This window comes from Lissotriton vulgaris, chromosome 2_1 (assembly GCF_964263255.1).
Source record: "Lissotriton vulgaris chromosome 2_1, aLisVul1.2, whole genome shotgun sequence".
Classification (NCBI taxonomy): Eukaryota; Metazoa; Chordata; class Amphibia; order Caudata; family Salamandridae; genus Lissotriton; species Lissotriton vulgaris.
Genome location: NC_141687.1, coordinates 1,062,852,817 through 1,062,870,096, shown reverse-complemented (window position 1 = coordinate 1,062,870,096; position 17,280 = coordinate 1,062,852,817). Strand labels below are relative to the sequence as shown.

The 17,280-nt window shown below is 43.4% G+C and overlaps 1 protein-coding gene across 2 annotated transcripts in view; it reads right to left on the bottom strand.

Moving 5' to 3' along the window:
• KMT2A (lysine methyltransferase 2A) overlaps nucleotides 1-17,034 on the bottom strand; it is a 1,431,261-nt gene extending 1,414,227 nt beyond the window's left edge. For both annotated transcript variants that reach the window (XM_086956712.1, XM_086956713.1), the window contains exon 1: nucleotides 16,719-17,034. In XM_086956712.1, coding sequence (XP_086812838.1) covers nucleotides 16,719-16,916 — 198 coding nt within the window. In that variant the 5' untranslated portion in view covers nucleotides 16,917-17,034. The remainder of the gene's footprint in view (nucleotides 1-16,718) is intronic.
• Between the last annotated feature and the right edge of the window lie 246 nt (nucleotides 17,035-17,280).

Genomic DNA, 17,280 nt, shown 5'->3' with positions numbered 1-17,280 from the left:
CTTTTTGGTGCGCCTTAATTATTATGGTCTCCTGGGTGGTGGCCGCCTGAATTAGGATCATCACCTACTCCAAAACCTTCTTTGAAAAATGTAGGTATAAAACTTGATCAGAAGTTAAACCATGAAAGACCGAGTGACATCCATCACTGGCTCCTGTTTTGATGTTATGAGGCTACTAAGAAGAGCCTTTCCAATGCTTCCATTGGCATTACGCAAGACCCTAGTCCAGGCACTGGTGTTTAGCCGCCTGGACTATGGAAATGCTCTCCTAGCGACAGTTAACGAGTCCCTCCTGGACAAGCTTCAGGTAGTTCAAAATACAGCGGCTCGTCTAATTCACAATCTACCAGCGAGATTTGCCTCGGTCCCTTTATTACGTGCACTGCACTGGCTACCAGTGCGGAAACGTATCGCCTTCCAAATCTGTTGCCTAGTGCACAAAGAGCTTAATGGCAAGGGACCTAGCTACTTGAAAGAAAAACGTATCCTTTATCGACCTACAAGGTCTTTGAGATCTGCGAATAAGTCTTCTTACTATACCACGCACGAAGAAAACACATTTATGTGGCCATGCTTTCTTTCCTAGCCCCCCATCTTTGGAACAAACTTTCCCAACACCTACAAGAATGCACTGCCCATTACAATTTTAGGAAATTACTAAAAACGGAATTATTTTAAACTTTTAGGCTCTTTCGCCTGCATTTCAGATCCACGCCGCACCGATATCCCTTCGGGATGATTTCATGAGCATTACAAATTAATAATAATAATAAAAAAGCTCAATACCGCAAAGACAGCAATTATGACCTGCGTAAAATGGCAAAAGTACCAACCAACCTCCATATGATCTAAAGAACTTGAAGTCCTCCAATAACATCATGACAAAATATAACCTAGGAGTAACCATGGATTCAGACATATCCTTGATACTATATATGTTAGCAACATCACAGAGTGCCTTCTACACAATGAAAACACTATGTTGCATCTTCCCATTACTTGCATACCAACATAAGCTGTAAGCCATCCTCACATTCGTAAGCTTGAGTATTCCACCAGCCTATACCTGGAAGCACTCATCATATGCAAAATACAACTCATTCAAAATGCTGCTGCAAGGCGTCTTCTCTGCCTTCACCCAAGAGAACGTATGACTACTCCTGAAATTGCTCCACTAGAAGGGAAATGTTCAAGGCACTCTGCATTGCCCACAGAGTCTCCCAAGGAAATGGACCGCCATATCTACAAATTAAATTAAAGCAATACAATCCAAATAAGAACACTGCACTCCAGGCTTCCACCACTTATCAGACCGCCTTGCCATAAGAAATCTGTACGAGGCACCACTTTTGCAGTAGAAGCCGCCAAGCTATGTAACTTACTACCAGTCAACTTTAGCATCCTGGATTCCGTTGCAAACACTATTTTGAAAAGCATTGTCAAAAAAGTATTTTTAGTTATAAGGGGCGGGTACAATGACTGTAATAAGGAAGAAAAATGTTTGCTACGGGAAGATGCGTGGAAGAGAAAGAGAATCTCCTGAGCTGCAAAATGGACTAATGAGCTTCTTTAGGATGAAAAACAGAAGGAGACTGAGGAAACCAGAGCGACGCTTGAGGTAATCCAAACACTTTATGATATTAAAGAAAATCCGGAAAGTTGACGCTTCCTTCCAGTTTAGATTTGTTGAGTATGTAAAGGCAATCTCTAGCTTCCTTATTCTTCCATAGGAATCTAGAGACACTAGAGCCTATTTTCTTAAAAAGTAGGTTTGGTAACACGAACAGGCATCATAGAAATGATATACAGAAGAAGGGGAGTAATAATCATCTTGAGTGAGTCTAAACGGCACAACCAAGACAAAAATAAAGGGTTCCATTATGAAAATGAAGTTCAACATTGGTAATACATTCCTTTAAAATAATAGTGACAGAATCCTGAACTGAAGGACTAAACCATATACCTAAATATTTTATTCGAGAGGAGAACCAACGAAAACCAGTAGTAGAAAAAGACTGTTTAGTAGTACATTTATTTAAAGGAAGAATTTCAGTCTTATCCGTATTAACTTTATAACCGGAGACTGGAGAAAAAGATGAAATTTCAGTGAGAAGAAACGTCAGAAGAATAAAAAAAAATTTAAGAAATAAAAAAAGAAGATCATCATCAGGTCTTGGAGAGACAATGGTATTATTTAGGTATCACAGTTATTTCAGAGGGGTGTTCCTATCATTTTTCCTAAACTCATTTCATTGTCCACAATCAATTCAAAAACTTTATTCGATCATTTGTTGACAATAATCATAAAAGTACATACATACATGAATCAATAAAATACATATAAATACAGCTGATTAAAAAATAATCATGTAGCAAAGGACATATTTTTCCTCAGGTGTACCGACTTTAAAATAAATACAGCAGTAAAAAAACAAAATGTCCTGCGAATCAAGTCCGAATAAAAGCCTCATGGCGGATTCTGTAGTGGATACATTATATTTTCAAAAGAGTGGTTTCAAATAGGTTTTACGGAGATGAAGATAAAAAGGGCATAACAATAAAAAGTGTTACGAGCTTTGCTTTGTAATCCCATCACATGGACAGGGGGCAATAGTGTGAGTCTTAATATGTGGACACGCAACAAGCAAATGAACGGTCCCCATCCGCAGTCTTGTCAATACATATTGGTGAGAACGGATGGTAACCATTTTAAGGTATCCTGCGAATCCCGGTTCCAACATGTTATACTTATCGTAAAAAACATGTGTAGAATACTGAGAGGTGGCAGCATTACGCCTTACAGTACTAGCCCTCATAAAAACATATTTAAGCTCTTTCTTGGGGATGTCTATAACACTAAGTGGGTTATCACACACATATAAATTAAAGACATCTTAAAATACACGAATAATATAATTCAGCCAGGGGATACGGGAACATTTATCCATGTGGAGACAATCTAAAATGATCTTTTTTGTGAACCCTGTCTGCTCCTTAATCCAAATAGATCTCCATACTAAAAGTGGTCTTAGACTTATTAAATCAGAGAGATGTTCCAGACCAACCTCCTGATGGATCAGCTTGGTTGAGGCAGAGGGTGGTAAACACAAAAGCTTTTTAACAAATTTATTTTCCTCCATCTGGAGCATATTGTGATTACAATGGCCCCATACCCCTGAGCCATAGAGGGCCAAGGAAACACATTTATGACGATATAGGTACAACATATCGGGTATCCGCCTAGAGCCTAGCTTAGATGCAAACTTAAAAATACCAAAAGCACACTTGCCCATTTTAGCTCTTACATTAGTCATTTCAGATGCCCACATCCCCCCACTATTAAAAGTGATACCTAAGTAACAAAATTTGTCAACCACTTGTATTAATTGATCCATAACTGTAAAAGCTTACATTTTTGACTTTCTTACCACAGGCCATAATAAAAGTTTTTGAATTGTTAATTTTTAATTTTCTCCCATTGATAAAATCCACGAATTTGTCCATGAGTTTCTGCAGCCCAAGTGGGGTTCTCGAAAGTAAAACTGTGTCATCAGCGTAGAGCAATACCGAAATGTGTATGTCATCGGCGGTCGGTGCGTCAGCACTGACAGCACGTAGTTCAGACTCAATGGCATTGATAAAAAGGGAGAAAAGAAGGGGGGCAAGGACACATCCCTGCCTAATACCAGAGCCTACCGGAATATTAGGGGAGCACTCACCCAGTTGCCCATATCGTATCTTTGCCGATAAGTTTCTATACAATTGTGCCAGGAAGTAAATGATTTCCCGTGGGGCGCCCATATCCAGTAGAGTTGACCACAAAAGACCATGGTCAACCAGGTCGAAGGCACTGGAGAGGTCCGCGAAACAAAGAAACAGCGAGCCTTGCTTAGCACGTGTATATTTGCCGATGAGGTCCAGGTTTATGCACTGTTCTATAGTGCCTAACCCCTTGCGGAATCCAAACTGGGAGTCCGCAAGGACGCCTTTTTCTTCAGCCCAGTCCTCCAGACGGCTCAATAATACCCTACTCATGATTTTAAGAGAGGCAGTAAGGAGTGAAATCGGGCGATAATTTTTTGCCTCTCCTCTCGCACCTTTTTTGTAAATAGGGATAATGATCGACTCCCCCCAGACCTGTGGGGCCAAGGTCGTTGCTGCTGCATTAAACACCTTGGTCAGCAGTGGACTCCAAAGAGATACCTCGGCTTTATAGAGATCCACGGGTACCCCGTCGGGGCCCGGTGCCTTCCCCCCCTTACTACACCGGATGGCATCATTCACCTCGGTGACAGTAATGTTAAGGGGTAGGGGGGTGACATCCACGGCATCCCTATCACTCCCTACGTCTAGTCCATCGGGGTTAAAAATGCTGGAAAAATGAGCAACCCACTGTTCTTTGCTCACCTGGGCAGGCAATACCGGGGCTTCATCATTCTGGAGAAAAGGACTATTGACCGTGGACCAGAATAACTTGCTATCCTTAAGATCCACGGCCATAGTCAGGTTGTTCCAGGCTTCTTCCCTTAGTTCCTGTTTTCTGGCCTTCAGGTGAGTTGTATAATTCCTTCTCAGGGCCCCGACTGCTTCCCTATCCCTAGGTTTACAATTAAGAGCAGCTTTTAATTTTTGTAGGGATTTAGTACATTCCTTATTGAACCATCCACTAGTGGTCCTAGTGCCTTTAGGTTTTGTACCGGTTAGGATTTTTGCAATATTTTTATTAATGGTATCAAAACTAGCTAATATATCAGCACTACCTTTGTCTGGTTCAAGACAGCACTCTACCTCATCTAAGCAGGCTGACACTATGGTACTTAGTAGGCGTTCCTCATTGTGCCTACCCCATTTAATTCTGGGGCCATTTGATCTATGTGGGACTACGTCTGTCACTGTACCATGCAACACCTTTAACTTATCCCCCCACAAGGAAAGGTACATTGTTAGGCAGTTATGGTCGCTAAGGCCTAAGTTTCCTATTTCAGGGGAGGTGCACAAAGCAATAATACTGGTGGAGACGATGAGGTAATCGATAACCGTCGCACAGTTCCTACCTATAAAGGTTGGTGCCGGATTACCCTCACTGTCTACCCCAGGTAACATAATACATAAATCCAGTTTAAGCATGAGAGTGTTTAAAGAGTCGCCATAGGCCGAATGTAGGAAGTGGGCCTGATCTTCCCCAACCTCCCCACCATAACCATACATCCTCATGCCAGCAAAGGGACACATGTGAATGTTAAAACAGCCTCCCCACAAAATTTCAAAAGACACTCCACTACGGCTACACAGCTTATCAACCTCCGCATCAAGTTCATCAAACATAACGGTATTTGTGTGGTTAAAAACATTGTTATAGTGATTACTAAGACATTCCGCCCATTCCTATGTTGCAACCATAACAACTGCGAGTGCAGGCCAACAGTCAGATAGGTTTTCACTTGTACCGGTAGCCTCACAGATAGCAGTATCACCAACCCACCACTAGCTCTACCCATGTTGGATGGCTAGGCTTGACAGTTATAGGCAGCGTAACCATCAAGGTGGACATCTTCAGTCGCCCAGGTCTCCTGGAGACACAAGATATCAAATTGGGTTAAAAATTCTAGCCACCCTAAACGATCCGCCTTATTATTCCATCCAGCAATATTCCAGCTCCCCAGCTTATAACCTCTCACTATTGAACTTGCAGCCTCATTGGGCAGAGGGTCCATGTGGGGAGGGGGTACATTCCTGATCGTGGGGTCATCGGGTAACCGGGGGATACTACCACTCATTGATGAGACCATGGGTGTTATGAAGACATCTCCCAAGGTAAAGGGATCCAGGTTACATTGGAACTGCCCAATACTGTCTTTATTGCAGCTGGAATTACAGGCAGCATTATACCCCATAAGCAAGTTGTCCATAGTAGAACCTCTCTCCACCAAACCCAAGTCCACATCCCCCCCCTGCATCACCACAAGTTCCCTCGCCCACCTCAACGGTGACTAGTTGGCTTCAATCACAGTCCTCCAGGCCACTAAACAGGTCAAACCTATTGGTGGTCTCTAGGGGCGTGAAGGGTTTAAGATGATCCATTCTCCTATGGGTGGAGGAATTATACCTTGGGGCCACAATGTTCCACCCATGCGGGTCGGCTGTTATTGTAGAATAATGACCATTAGGTGGAAATCCGTTATTATAGACGGGCGGACAATATGGGTTTGGGTACATTTGCCTTAGCAGAGGGGGGGGGGGGGGGGGGGGGGCTGGCGGGAATTGATGATGAGGTGGAAACACCACTGATCGAGGATAAAAATATGTGAGAGGGCGAGGGATGATATGGTTACTATTGTGATCAGAAGGCCAGTTAAGTATAAAATGAACAGCATATCTGTGGATCTTCCCCCCCAACCAGGGGAGGCGACGAACATGGACGATTTCGCCATTGATGTTATTTGCAATGGGTCTATACATACTCAACCAATGCATTATTTTATTCTTCAATTGGGCAAAACCCTCACGTTTGTTCGCCTCTAGCTCTGGCACCCCAGTAAGGACCACCACGAAAAGCACTGCTTCCGGTGGAAGTTCTGGAAGGGGGCCCTTGCTGTAGTTACCTCAAGAGGGCCACCCATTCCCCCTATCCCTCTTCTGATTCCCAGGGGCTTGACCCAGCTCTTTGTCGGTCCACTAGCCGTTACAGCAGGGGGCAGTGTGGGTTTACTTTTTGGTAGTACAGGATTAGCTTTAGGTATAGTTTCTCTCATGGCTGCAGTCTGAGCAGGAACAGATGTAGAGGTTATAACTGGAGTACTTGAAGGGGTTGGTGTAATGGAGGTTTGTAGAGCAAGATTAGATGGTACCTTAGTGGTTGCTAACTTGCTACCCAGATGGCGCTCTATCTTCCCAAGCCTATCGTCCATTTTATTAAGTCTTTCTACGATAGCAAGAGTGTAGGTCCTTATTATAGACTCTATACTATCAATTAGGAAACAGTTTGGGGATTCCTGTGGTGTCACAACAGCGGGAGGGTTATCTGGTATAGAGCTGACCTCCACATCTTTAGACATGGGGCATGAATGTATGGATGATGTAGCTACACTTCCCTTATCCGTTGCTAGTGCCCGCTCTCCCCCTGTACTAGCATCGGTTTTAATGCCAAAATCAGCATGGTTGATTTTTCTCTTCGGTAAGTCTGTCCTTTTCCGCCTTTTTTTATTAGGTGGGGGGCCATACGTTTTGATAGGCGTGACTTTCTTTGCCCTATTTCAAGCCGGTTTGATCTGCCTAGGGGTGGGGGTTATTAATGCCTCGGTTGTAATTGTGGTCTTAATTGTACTGGGATTAATAGGATTAGAGGGGGTATTAACAATATCCTGGGGGTCAGAATCAGACGTGGACGTACCCTCTCGGAATATTAAAGGAACGCTGTCCTGAGAGAGAGTACAAGCATTCTCAGTTGAGGTACCCTCCATAGTAGAAGTGATCAAAACAGGTGAATCAGTTAATAATCTATTTTTTAGGCTTTCTACCGAGCGTCGGCGCTCAGCCCGACGTTCCGCTAGGGTAGGAGTAGTGGGGGTGTCCATGATGGTTTTCTTAAAATAATTGTCTAATTTGCCATTAATCAAGCTCACTGGTTTATCAGGGCAAACAAGTTCCGAGGTTGACATTTCAATAGACATATTAGCCAGTGATATTAGACCCCCTAAAACTTACTCCAAAAGTCCAAGACAATACAATATTCGGCCAGGAGTTCTGGCCCGGCCCGGCCTCCTCTGGCCTCGGAGGACCACAGAGGGCCCGCTCTTCGCCCCGGGCGCTTCCGCGCAGCGGTGTCGTACTTCAGTTATAAGGGCGGGGTGAGGCGAGGGCGGGGCAGGCAGGGAGAGCGACCCAGGTGTTTCGGGTCTGGACCTCACGCAGGGACTCCTGGTAGATCGAGTCCCTGCGGGTCAGCTCGCAGCCCTGCAGTTCCCAGTCACGAACAAACAGCGCAGCGGGACCCGCGCAGCGGGTCCGGCAAGAAGCAGAGGTGAATCCGGCGTTTATTCCTCGCACAGAAGCGAGGGCTGGCTCAGGCGGTAGCTCCCAAACAGAAAGGCAGGTCAAAAGAAATCCCCAATCTTTTCACACTTGTTTTTCATTCTTCTGAACACCGCCCTTGAAGTTCTCTTCACTTTACAATATGTTTTACCTTCAGTGCCGCACAGTTCTGATTTATCCAGAATCCTACCTTCTACCATAAAGTTTCCATTATTTATAAATCTATTTCACCTTAAAATCCTTTTCGAAAGTTCATGACTGAATGTTACTGGGAGAGCGATTTAGGGGTTAATTATCAGATTGCCTTTTGGAATAAAATTAGGCTATGTATTCATAAAAATTCCTGATAAAAAATAAAGGTTGAGTTATGGTTTATTCACCACCGACTTTACATTACTCCCTTCATAGCGCAATGTTCTCTGCAAATTATTCCACCTGATGTTGGTCTTGTACTTTTCCCAAAAGGGATATTGTAGTGTAGTTCCTATTTTCCCAATAGGCTCTGCGCATTGGAATAACAAACAGCAGTGTAGACGTAGGACTGAGGTCAACTAGGTCTCTACTGACTATGTTAAACTTAATTTAGGTTTGCGCCAGCTAGCTCAGAGGTCACTGGAAACTTTCTTGAATGAATAGGGAGGGACAACCTCCCCTGGCTCAGACAAGAAGGGATTCAGTTTCCGACAACCGCATAAACATGACAACTTTGCTCTCTCAGAATAAGAGTATATCTCTAGAGTCGAGTGAAAACAATAGACAGCTATTTCACTCAGTCAGCAGTGCATACTTAGTTTCACCAGAGTGCAGAGAAATAGAGAGACGTGCGTTTTCAATAAAAAGGTGTTATTTATTGAGCAGTCTTCTTTCTCATGCAAAAGAAGTGAATTGCCACAATTGCAATACTTAAAGTAAAGTAAAATGCGAACAGTAAAAGTAGTATTATGAAATAATACTGTAAAAGCATTGAAATGATTTCTTAGCCATATGATACTTTAAAATGGATAAAATATATACGTACATAAATACATTGACTAACGTACTCAACTGGTGCTTCTAACTAAGCCTACCCCGGTGTACCTGACCTAAGCCTAATACATGGGAAGGGATGAGTAAGTAGTAGTTTAAGTTAGTTAAGATTATTTTGCCAAGAATCTGTATCAAGAATTCTCTTAAGGGTTTAGTCAGCTCCGTACCTTGGTAATAGAATGTGGGAGGTCTGGTATCTCTTTCCTCAGGACTCAATATTCCAGCAACCCGCAAGGGTAGGCTGGAAACACCGGAGCTGGATTTTCTCGGCTGGAGAAAAAGACAGCGTCTCTCTCAGTGCGTCAAACAGGAGGGACGGCTTCCGTGGGCACTTGCATCAGCTGGGCTCATGGGCAAGTAGATGGCCGCTCTGCTCCAAACCACTGTGTGTTTGCTTAAGGCAACTGTTGGTATTTTATACCTGGAAGGTGCCGGGTTTGACGTAAGGTTGGACATAAGACGTCACTTAGAACTAACAGTTCTTTCTGGACTTCAGGAGTTCTTGTTCAAATCAAAACAAAAGCAGGGGGTTTTCCCGGGCAGCTGGAGGCTTGGTTTGTTTAAAGAACGCGTTGTGCTTTCTAGGAGTCGATGGAAGTAGCCGTGCTGTGCTTTGGATTGCATGGGCTATTACTGAATATGAATCTGATTCTTATGCCTTTATCAGGATATTATTGATTATAACCTCACAAGGGCATAAATCGGGAATATAGAATTAGGGTCCTAGATATTAACACGCCAATATAATGCATATATTATTTTGGTGCCCCAACACCTTATCATTCTGGCATAGGGTTTGGACCCAACTTACAAGAATATTTCAGATACACCACCCTTTTAACATTCTTACTGTCTTTTCAGAACTCTTACAAACAAATTTTCTTTCAACTTTCTTAAGAACAAATCATTAGATATATTTTTAACAATCGCATTTCAACAAATTGCTCTTAATTGGAAGTGTTCCTCTAATCTTTCCTACAAGGCCTGGTGGGATTCAGTATGTTATCAGCATAAATTGGATACTACTTACATGCCTTCTGGCGCCTCATTTAATAATAGACGTATTTTGTGGTTGCCATTAACCACTTCCCTTCAAAATGTTGTAATTTATCTTTCGAATACGGTTTACATGTTACCTGAAAAATTCCACCCACCATGATTACACACTTCTCTGTTTTGCTACTGTTATTGAATTACTTCTTATAATTTTGGATGCTCTCATTTGTTATGTACTTTGTGAGGACTTTCTTTCCCTCATCGCATGGTTATCCTTTATTTCCCTTGTCTCTTCCTTCCCCTCAAAATGCACAATCCTGAAAAAACTCAGCAAATGTCATTTTCACGAAATGGCAATCTTTGTTTCATTTTACCTTTTCAAGATGCTTCATGTCGTTATTGATAAATAAAGTTTTCTAGAACAAAAAAAACTGAGCTATTTCCTAGATAACTGCACCACCCACTTCCTGGCAATAGAACCCAGAAAACAGTTGCATCATCAAGCGCAATCCAAAGCTAACAACCCATGAACTGGAAACAACTCAACAAGAAAGCTTATTTTGATGTGCAGGTAAGCTAAGAAGGACTGTCCTACGGTTCGCTGTAGCATTATGTACTGGCATATATAACAGTTATGGCCCACAATAATGCTAAAACCAAAATATGCAGCAGTCAGCATAAAATTGTAACTTATACCACCAACATTCACATAACACATATGCTATGAGGATTGCCCAACACCAGCACTTTAAAGCAAAATAAAACAATCACCAACAAATGAACAGGCATGAACTTACTGAAGATATTGGTCGCACAATGCTGGACAATGTGGAGGACTTTATTACAGTCCACAACTGTATGTTACAAATACCTATTCAATATGACTGGCTCTTTACATCTCAAAAAGACTTTTACATATTTGGAATGATAATAAAGATCCCCAGCCCAACGGATCTCTCCACTTTTCTTTCCCTCCAATCAGGACCACAACGATACACAAAATCTCAGGCAGGACAACCCAGTGCAGTAACCAGCTAAGCAGACTATGTCACAAAAGTCCTACAAATGGACCAGCAGAGCTCTTCAAAGCTACCAGTATACTGAAATCCATGAACTTGCCCGTCTGTGTCCCACACTTCATCATCCATCACTGCTACTCGCTGTGTTCCACAACCCGATAACCATACCTCAAGTAGGCAAAACGCACATGAAAAGTTTCTCACATAGGATCAAAACAAAGACAACATCCTTCTAACCGCACAGCCTCCATGGTGTAGAGTGCTACCCATGGAGACAATTGCTTAAGCACCCTACATGAGGGTAGTAAGCATAGTTCCCTTTAAGGTGTGTGTCGTCGGGGCAGTCATGCATTCAGTCATTAATATCCGTGCAGGAGGTCTGAAGAAGTGGGAATTACAAAGGGTCGTTTTGCTGAGGAAGAGAAGTGCCCTTTAAATGGCAAATGCATACATGAAAAAAGCAAAAAGGTAAAGCTGTGAAAGCTCTTGCTTAGGTGAGAGGGGATCTGTGCCCCACATGGGAGGGCTGAGCTTTGTATTTCTAATTTAAGTCAATGTGAGGAATTCCTGCATTATAACAGCTGTCTGGCTGGCTTCAGGATCCCTAGTGCAAGTAAATGAAGTTTGCTGATGCCTTTTCACTTCTTACTATAGTATCAGAAACTTCTGTTGTCAATTATATTCTCTCTAATACTAATGTGCACAACAAAACTACATACAATGTTTTGTAAATATGTTCTTTTTCTACATTACTATGTACGTTACTATTCCCAGTCTAATCACTTTGTGAATAATGTACATATGTTTTCCTTTCTTCTCCTGACAGTTGATTTTTATGCATGGTTAGTTATCTCATTTTTGTCTTTATTTTATATTTCACTCACATTTTTGGGGTGCTCAGGTTTATTTTCTGTCTGTGCAGCGTTCTGACGCTCTTTACCCTTGTCCACGCTATATAACACTACAAAAATAAATTATATAAAGCAATTCATTTTTTAGACAAAACGTGCATCCAAACAGCGTCTAGCCTATAGTATTTCTTTCTCTGAAAGCTATATTTAGCTAGATTGGATAAGTTTAAAAGTTATACTACAGTTTTCAGTGCTGTGCCAGCACATTTATGCAGGTTTTAAATATACCCCACCCTCTACTTTTACATGTTTATTTCTTACGCATTTGATAGAGTATGTATACCCAGTTTGGGTTACGCAAATTTCACGTCACTGAAACGGCCCTTAGCAAAGCTGCTGATGACATTAGAGACCAGGGAGGAACGGCAGTACTGCTAGACCTATCTGCCGCTTTCGACAAAGTCGATCATTCCATTCTGATCGACCGTGTCGGAAAGATGGGATTCCAACTGGGAGCAAAGAACCTACTTGCCACCTTCTTATCCGGAAGCACTCCGGCAGTTACACTAGGTCCTTTTAAATCAAGTGATCGCTCTCTACCTTGTGGGGTGCCTCAAGGCTCATCCCGAAGTCCGACACTTAACTTGTGTGTCGGACCTAGCTAAAGTCATCAAGCATTATGGGATGGGCCTTACCTCCTATGCAGATGACACCCAGCTAGTTCTCGCCATCAATAACGACGGAGAAGAGGTGGCGGAACGCTTCCAGGAAGGCATGCTGGCGATCGAAGATTGGATGTCCTCCAGCTCCCTTAAACTTAACTCCCAAAAGACCGAGGTTGTCATCTTCGGGAAACTCTCCCCTTGCTGGTCCCCCGTCTGGTGGCCGTCAGCCTTTGGAACTTTACCTAACCCTGTTCCAAAGGTTAGGAATTTAGGAGTTGTTTTTGATGAAAATCTCAATTTCTCTGCTCACGCTAATCAAATTGCTGCAACAGCTTTCCACAAGCTAAAACTCAAAAAAAAATAATTCCAGTCTTACCCAACAGCGCTGGTAAAACCCTGGTAAGCAAACTCGTACAATCATCACTAGACTACTGCAATGGCTTGTTTGCCACTGCACAAACTTGGGTTGTTAACAAAATGCAATCAGTACAAAACGCTGCGGCAAGACTGCTTTCCAGGACGCCTAAATTTAAACCAATTGCCCAAACTATTCGGAATCTTCATTGGTTAACAATCAAAAATCGAATAAAATTCAAGACACTGTGCATTGTATTTAAAGCTTTACATAACTCAGGTCCGCAGTTTTCAGGAACCAGATAATACCTTACTGTCCTCCAAGACAATTGAGATCAGTTACTTTGCACCAATTAACAGTTCCTCGTACTAAAACAGTTTCCTGGGGAGACAGACGGTTTACAGTTACTGCAACAAGACTTTGGAACTCTCTTCCTCTGTCAACCAGGCTGAGTCATACGCTTTTTTCTTTTCGGAAAAGTTTAAAAACCTGGCTATTTAACCAGTAACTTACGCCGGGATCCAGTATCAGGAGAGTGATGAATTGAATTTTTAGCGCCAAGACGCCCCCGGGCATTCGTTCGCGCTCTACAAATTTCATAAATAAATAAATAAGTAAATTGTTATTGTTAACTAGCAATTATATAACATGCAATCTGCCACTAATATGGAATATACCTAGTCCATGGTATGACTTTCCAGATGTTTCCATAGCAAACCAGTCCGATTTGTTTTGGGGCGTGTGCCATCACTAGTCATTTTGCCACGGTCAATAAATTCTGAGTTTTAATGTGCAGGTGAGCCAGCAGGGCTGTACCAAAATATTTACATATTTCACGAGCTGTTACAAATACCAATTGCCCAGGAAATATATATGTGTATTTGGCAGCTGAAAATAGCAAGTGATTTTAGTTAAATGTATGATGGTTTTCCTAAAATAAACATGGAGCAAAACTGTAAGGTAGGAAATGAGAGTGAGTGAGGGCGTGATTACAACTTGATGCGAGTTGCACACTCACTAATTATAGTTTACATGGGGTGTGATATTTAGCAGGTGCACACTTTGCACCCACCTTGCGTTGAAGTCCTTGTAATGGAAAATACATTAAAATTTCACATGCTTTCACAAAGTCCAAGATGGACAAACAGGCATTTAAACTAGTTGCCCCTCTAATTAGTTTAACCTGGTAAAAAACCTGTGAGTGAAGCAGCAATAATGATAATCCAAGTTCAAGCATAAATGGAAATTTGCACTTGAAACTGAATAGTTTGCCCTATTATATTAAGACTGTATTTCCTTAGACAGTGGCCAATGGTGGTGAGAACCAAGTCCTTCAGGTGAAGTGTAGCCAGTGCCACTTGAATGTTGTGAATTTTTCTGCACAATCATGGTTTTGCCACATTTACCATACCTGCCATTGTCTATGCTATCGCATAATCTTCAGAATTTAACAAAAACAAAATGTTTATAGCTCAAACGAATCAAAGTTATTAAAATCTCTCTGCATAGCGGAAATTCAATCACAAAACTTGACTGTTAATCTTTCAACAGTTTATTGCCGTATTGGAGAGCTTAACTGGTACTAATACATGGAAAGATTTAGTGTTAACGTGTAAAAAAAAATTACAAAATATTGAATACTTTGACAAAATGTGCTACATTACGCCACATAATTTAGCCAACTGACCCAAAATTTGGCACTCCCCGCCACATAATTCCAGTGGCCCTGAGTATACCCTAACCCTGGCCTGATATAGCTTAATTTACAGTAAATTTAGACCCTTAGGAGTGAAACAGACCACTTCGATTTCTGGGCCCTCCAAAGTAATGTCTGATACAATGACCCTCGAAACGATGGTTAAAATGACAGAACGTTTCTACCCAAAGCCCATTTTGTGTTAAGCTAAACCAGATGAGCATATCGTTTTGCAACAGTGCCATCCATTGGCTCCAGTCGGTTTCTGAAAGTGTCCTTGCAGGAAGACACTCGCACCCACTCTTAGTGGACTCTCAGCTGAGAAGCTAGGGGGGGGGAGGGGGAGTTGGTATTCACCATAACAATTCCCTTCTTTGATCTTTGTACTCCCGAACTTAGAATCTGCCCACCTGCTTTGACAATGACAAAAGTACCATCCTACCTCCAAATGGCCCAAGAACTTAAAGCCCTCCTACAACAGCAATAGAAATTAGAGCATATGAGTAACCATGGATTCAGACCTATCCTCAATACTGTATGTTAACAACATCACAAAGTCTGCCTTCTTCACAATGAAAACGGTGTTGTATCTTCCCATACCAACATTAATTCCAAGACATCCTCACATTGAATCTCCAAGCTTGACTATGCCAACAGCCTATATACCTTGGTGCACCCGCATTCATCAAATGCAAAATACACCTCACCCAAAATGCTGCTGTAAGGCTTGTTCTTCGCCTTCACCCAAGTGAGCACATGACTTCAGTGGTGATAACAACTGATCCAGTGTTCCACCAACTACATTTGCAGGGAAGACAACAATCTACCAGTTGAGGAAACCGTGACATGTAGCACGTGCACTGGGCCCTCTCCTTAAAGTCTGTAAAGGAGTCGCAGAACAGGTAACATGTTGCAAATGATGATAATCTATTGTCTTTCTATTCAGTCAGTACTGCAACCCTGAAGATGTTAACATTAGATTTGCAGGCCAGGGGGGAATGATGATGCCGGAGAAAGGATTTTACAAGCAATTAGAATATGGAGGGGTATGCCTGAGTGAAAACAAAGAGAGAAGAGATCTAGGAGGACCAACCCCCGCACAGTGGCCCTTTATCTTTGAGGGAGTTCCTCCCCCAGCCCAATTGTCAGCATTCTAGCTTAATCATCAGCCATTCGCTCTCCTACACCAAGTTGGGTTTTTCGTGGTGAGGGATAGTGGCTCTTTGGAATTGCCTTTCTCTAAAGAGGCGTGTCCAATTAGGAGTCATATGTCTCATTTGCTCACTTCAGAACTTCGTTGCAAAGCAACAGGCTGAGCTTTAGTGGAGGCGTGGTTATCTGGGCGAATGGCGCATTGAGTTTTCCTCTGGAAGCCTCCGCTGGGGGCTGCTAAGTCTGACCTCACTCCACCCCGGCATTATTAAGTTTGGTGGCTTAGTTGAGGATGCAAGAAAGCTTTATAAGCGACGAGTGCCTTAATGGATTAATTTTTGGGGTTCCCTCTGGTAGGGCTGGCCCTTTACGCCAGAAGTCTGCCCTGTTCACAAGGCGCCACGCTACATCGCAGGAGTACTGGCACCCGAGTATAGGGTTTATGGCGTGGGCTTCAAAGGAGTTCCCGGAATACCACAAATGACTTTTCTCTAGGTCCCCTCGGGTAAGTTTGCCTCCCTGTGATCAGCGATCTCACTTTCACTCCTGCCGCGTCACTGCACCACAACAGCCCAAGAGGGGAGAGTGCTAAGGGACTTCCAGAGCTTTTTCTGTGAATCACTTGGATCATGGTCTAAACATGCAATTCCCCCGTACCGGGGTAAGGGTTATCGAGCTGGCTGGGTTTTCTGTGGTCACAATGAGCGAGGACGCCTGAAGGCTGTGTCTTATTGTAGGGGGTACTCCGAATAACGCTGTCCAAGGTCTCATCTGCTACTACCTCTCCCACCACCCTCGCTCCGCCCCCGCACGTTGGATCTGGTGGGGGTGTGGCTGTAAGAAGCTACCGTGGCTCAGTGGGACTACCCGTGGGATGTACTCTACTGGGGGTGCTCCCGCAAAGGGTCACTGGGTCTGGGATCTCACCTGCTCTCCTGCCGCTCCCAGCGCCTCTCTCCAACGTCGCAGGTTTGCCCGAATGGCCGCCGACACCTGAAGGGCCGCGTCATAACCGGGCGCTGCACCGGGGGCCTGCAGTAAAGCCGCCACCCGGGTCCGAGGCCCCAACAGTCGCCGCCCCGTGCCGGGCCGTGCAGGAAACCGCCACCGAGAGCTGTGCGCCATCTGCGGCCGCTTCCGAGGGACTGAGCAGCAACAACACACGGCGGGGCGGGAAGGCGCGCCCCGGAACGTGCATGAGTATATCCCGCACAGGCTAGCCAAAGGGCAGGACTTCAGAATACAGATTGCAGGGTCGTAGAGAGCGCAGCCACGAAACCAGTATAACACAGCACTACCTAGTGTAGCCAATAAGCAGTATTCGAGAATGCAGAGTGCAGGGCGTAGACAAGCCTGCCCCAAAACCTGCATATATAAACAAGGTATGATCTAACGAGACTGAAGAATTATAAAATGCAGAGTGCAAGGCTAGGGCAGACCCAGCCTCGGAACCTGCGTGCTAAAATACATACTAGGCTAGTCAATGCAG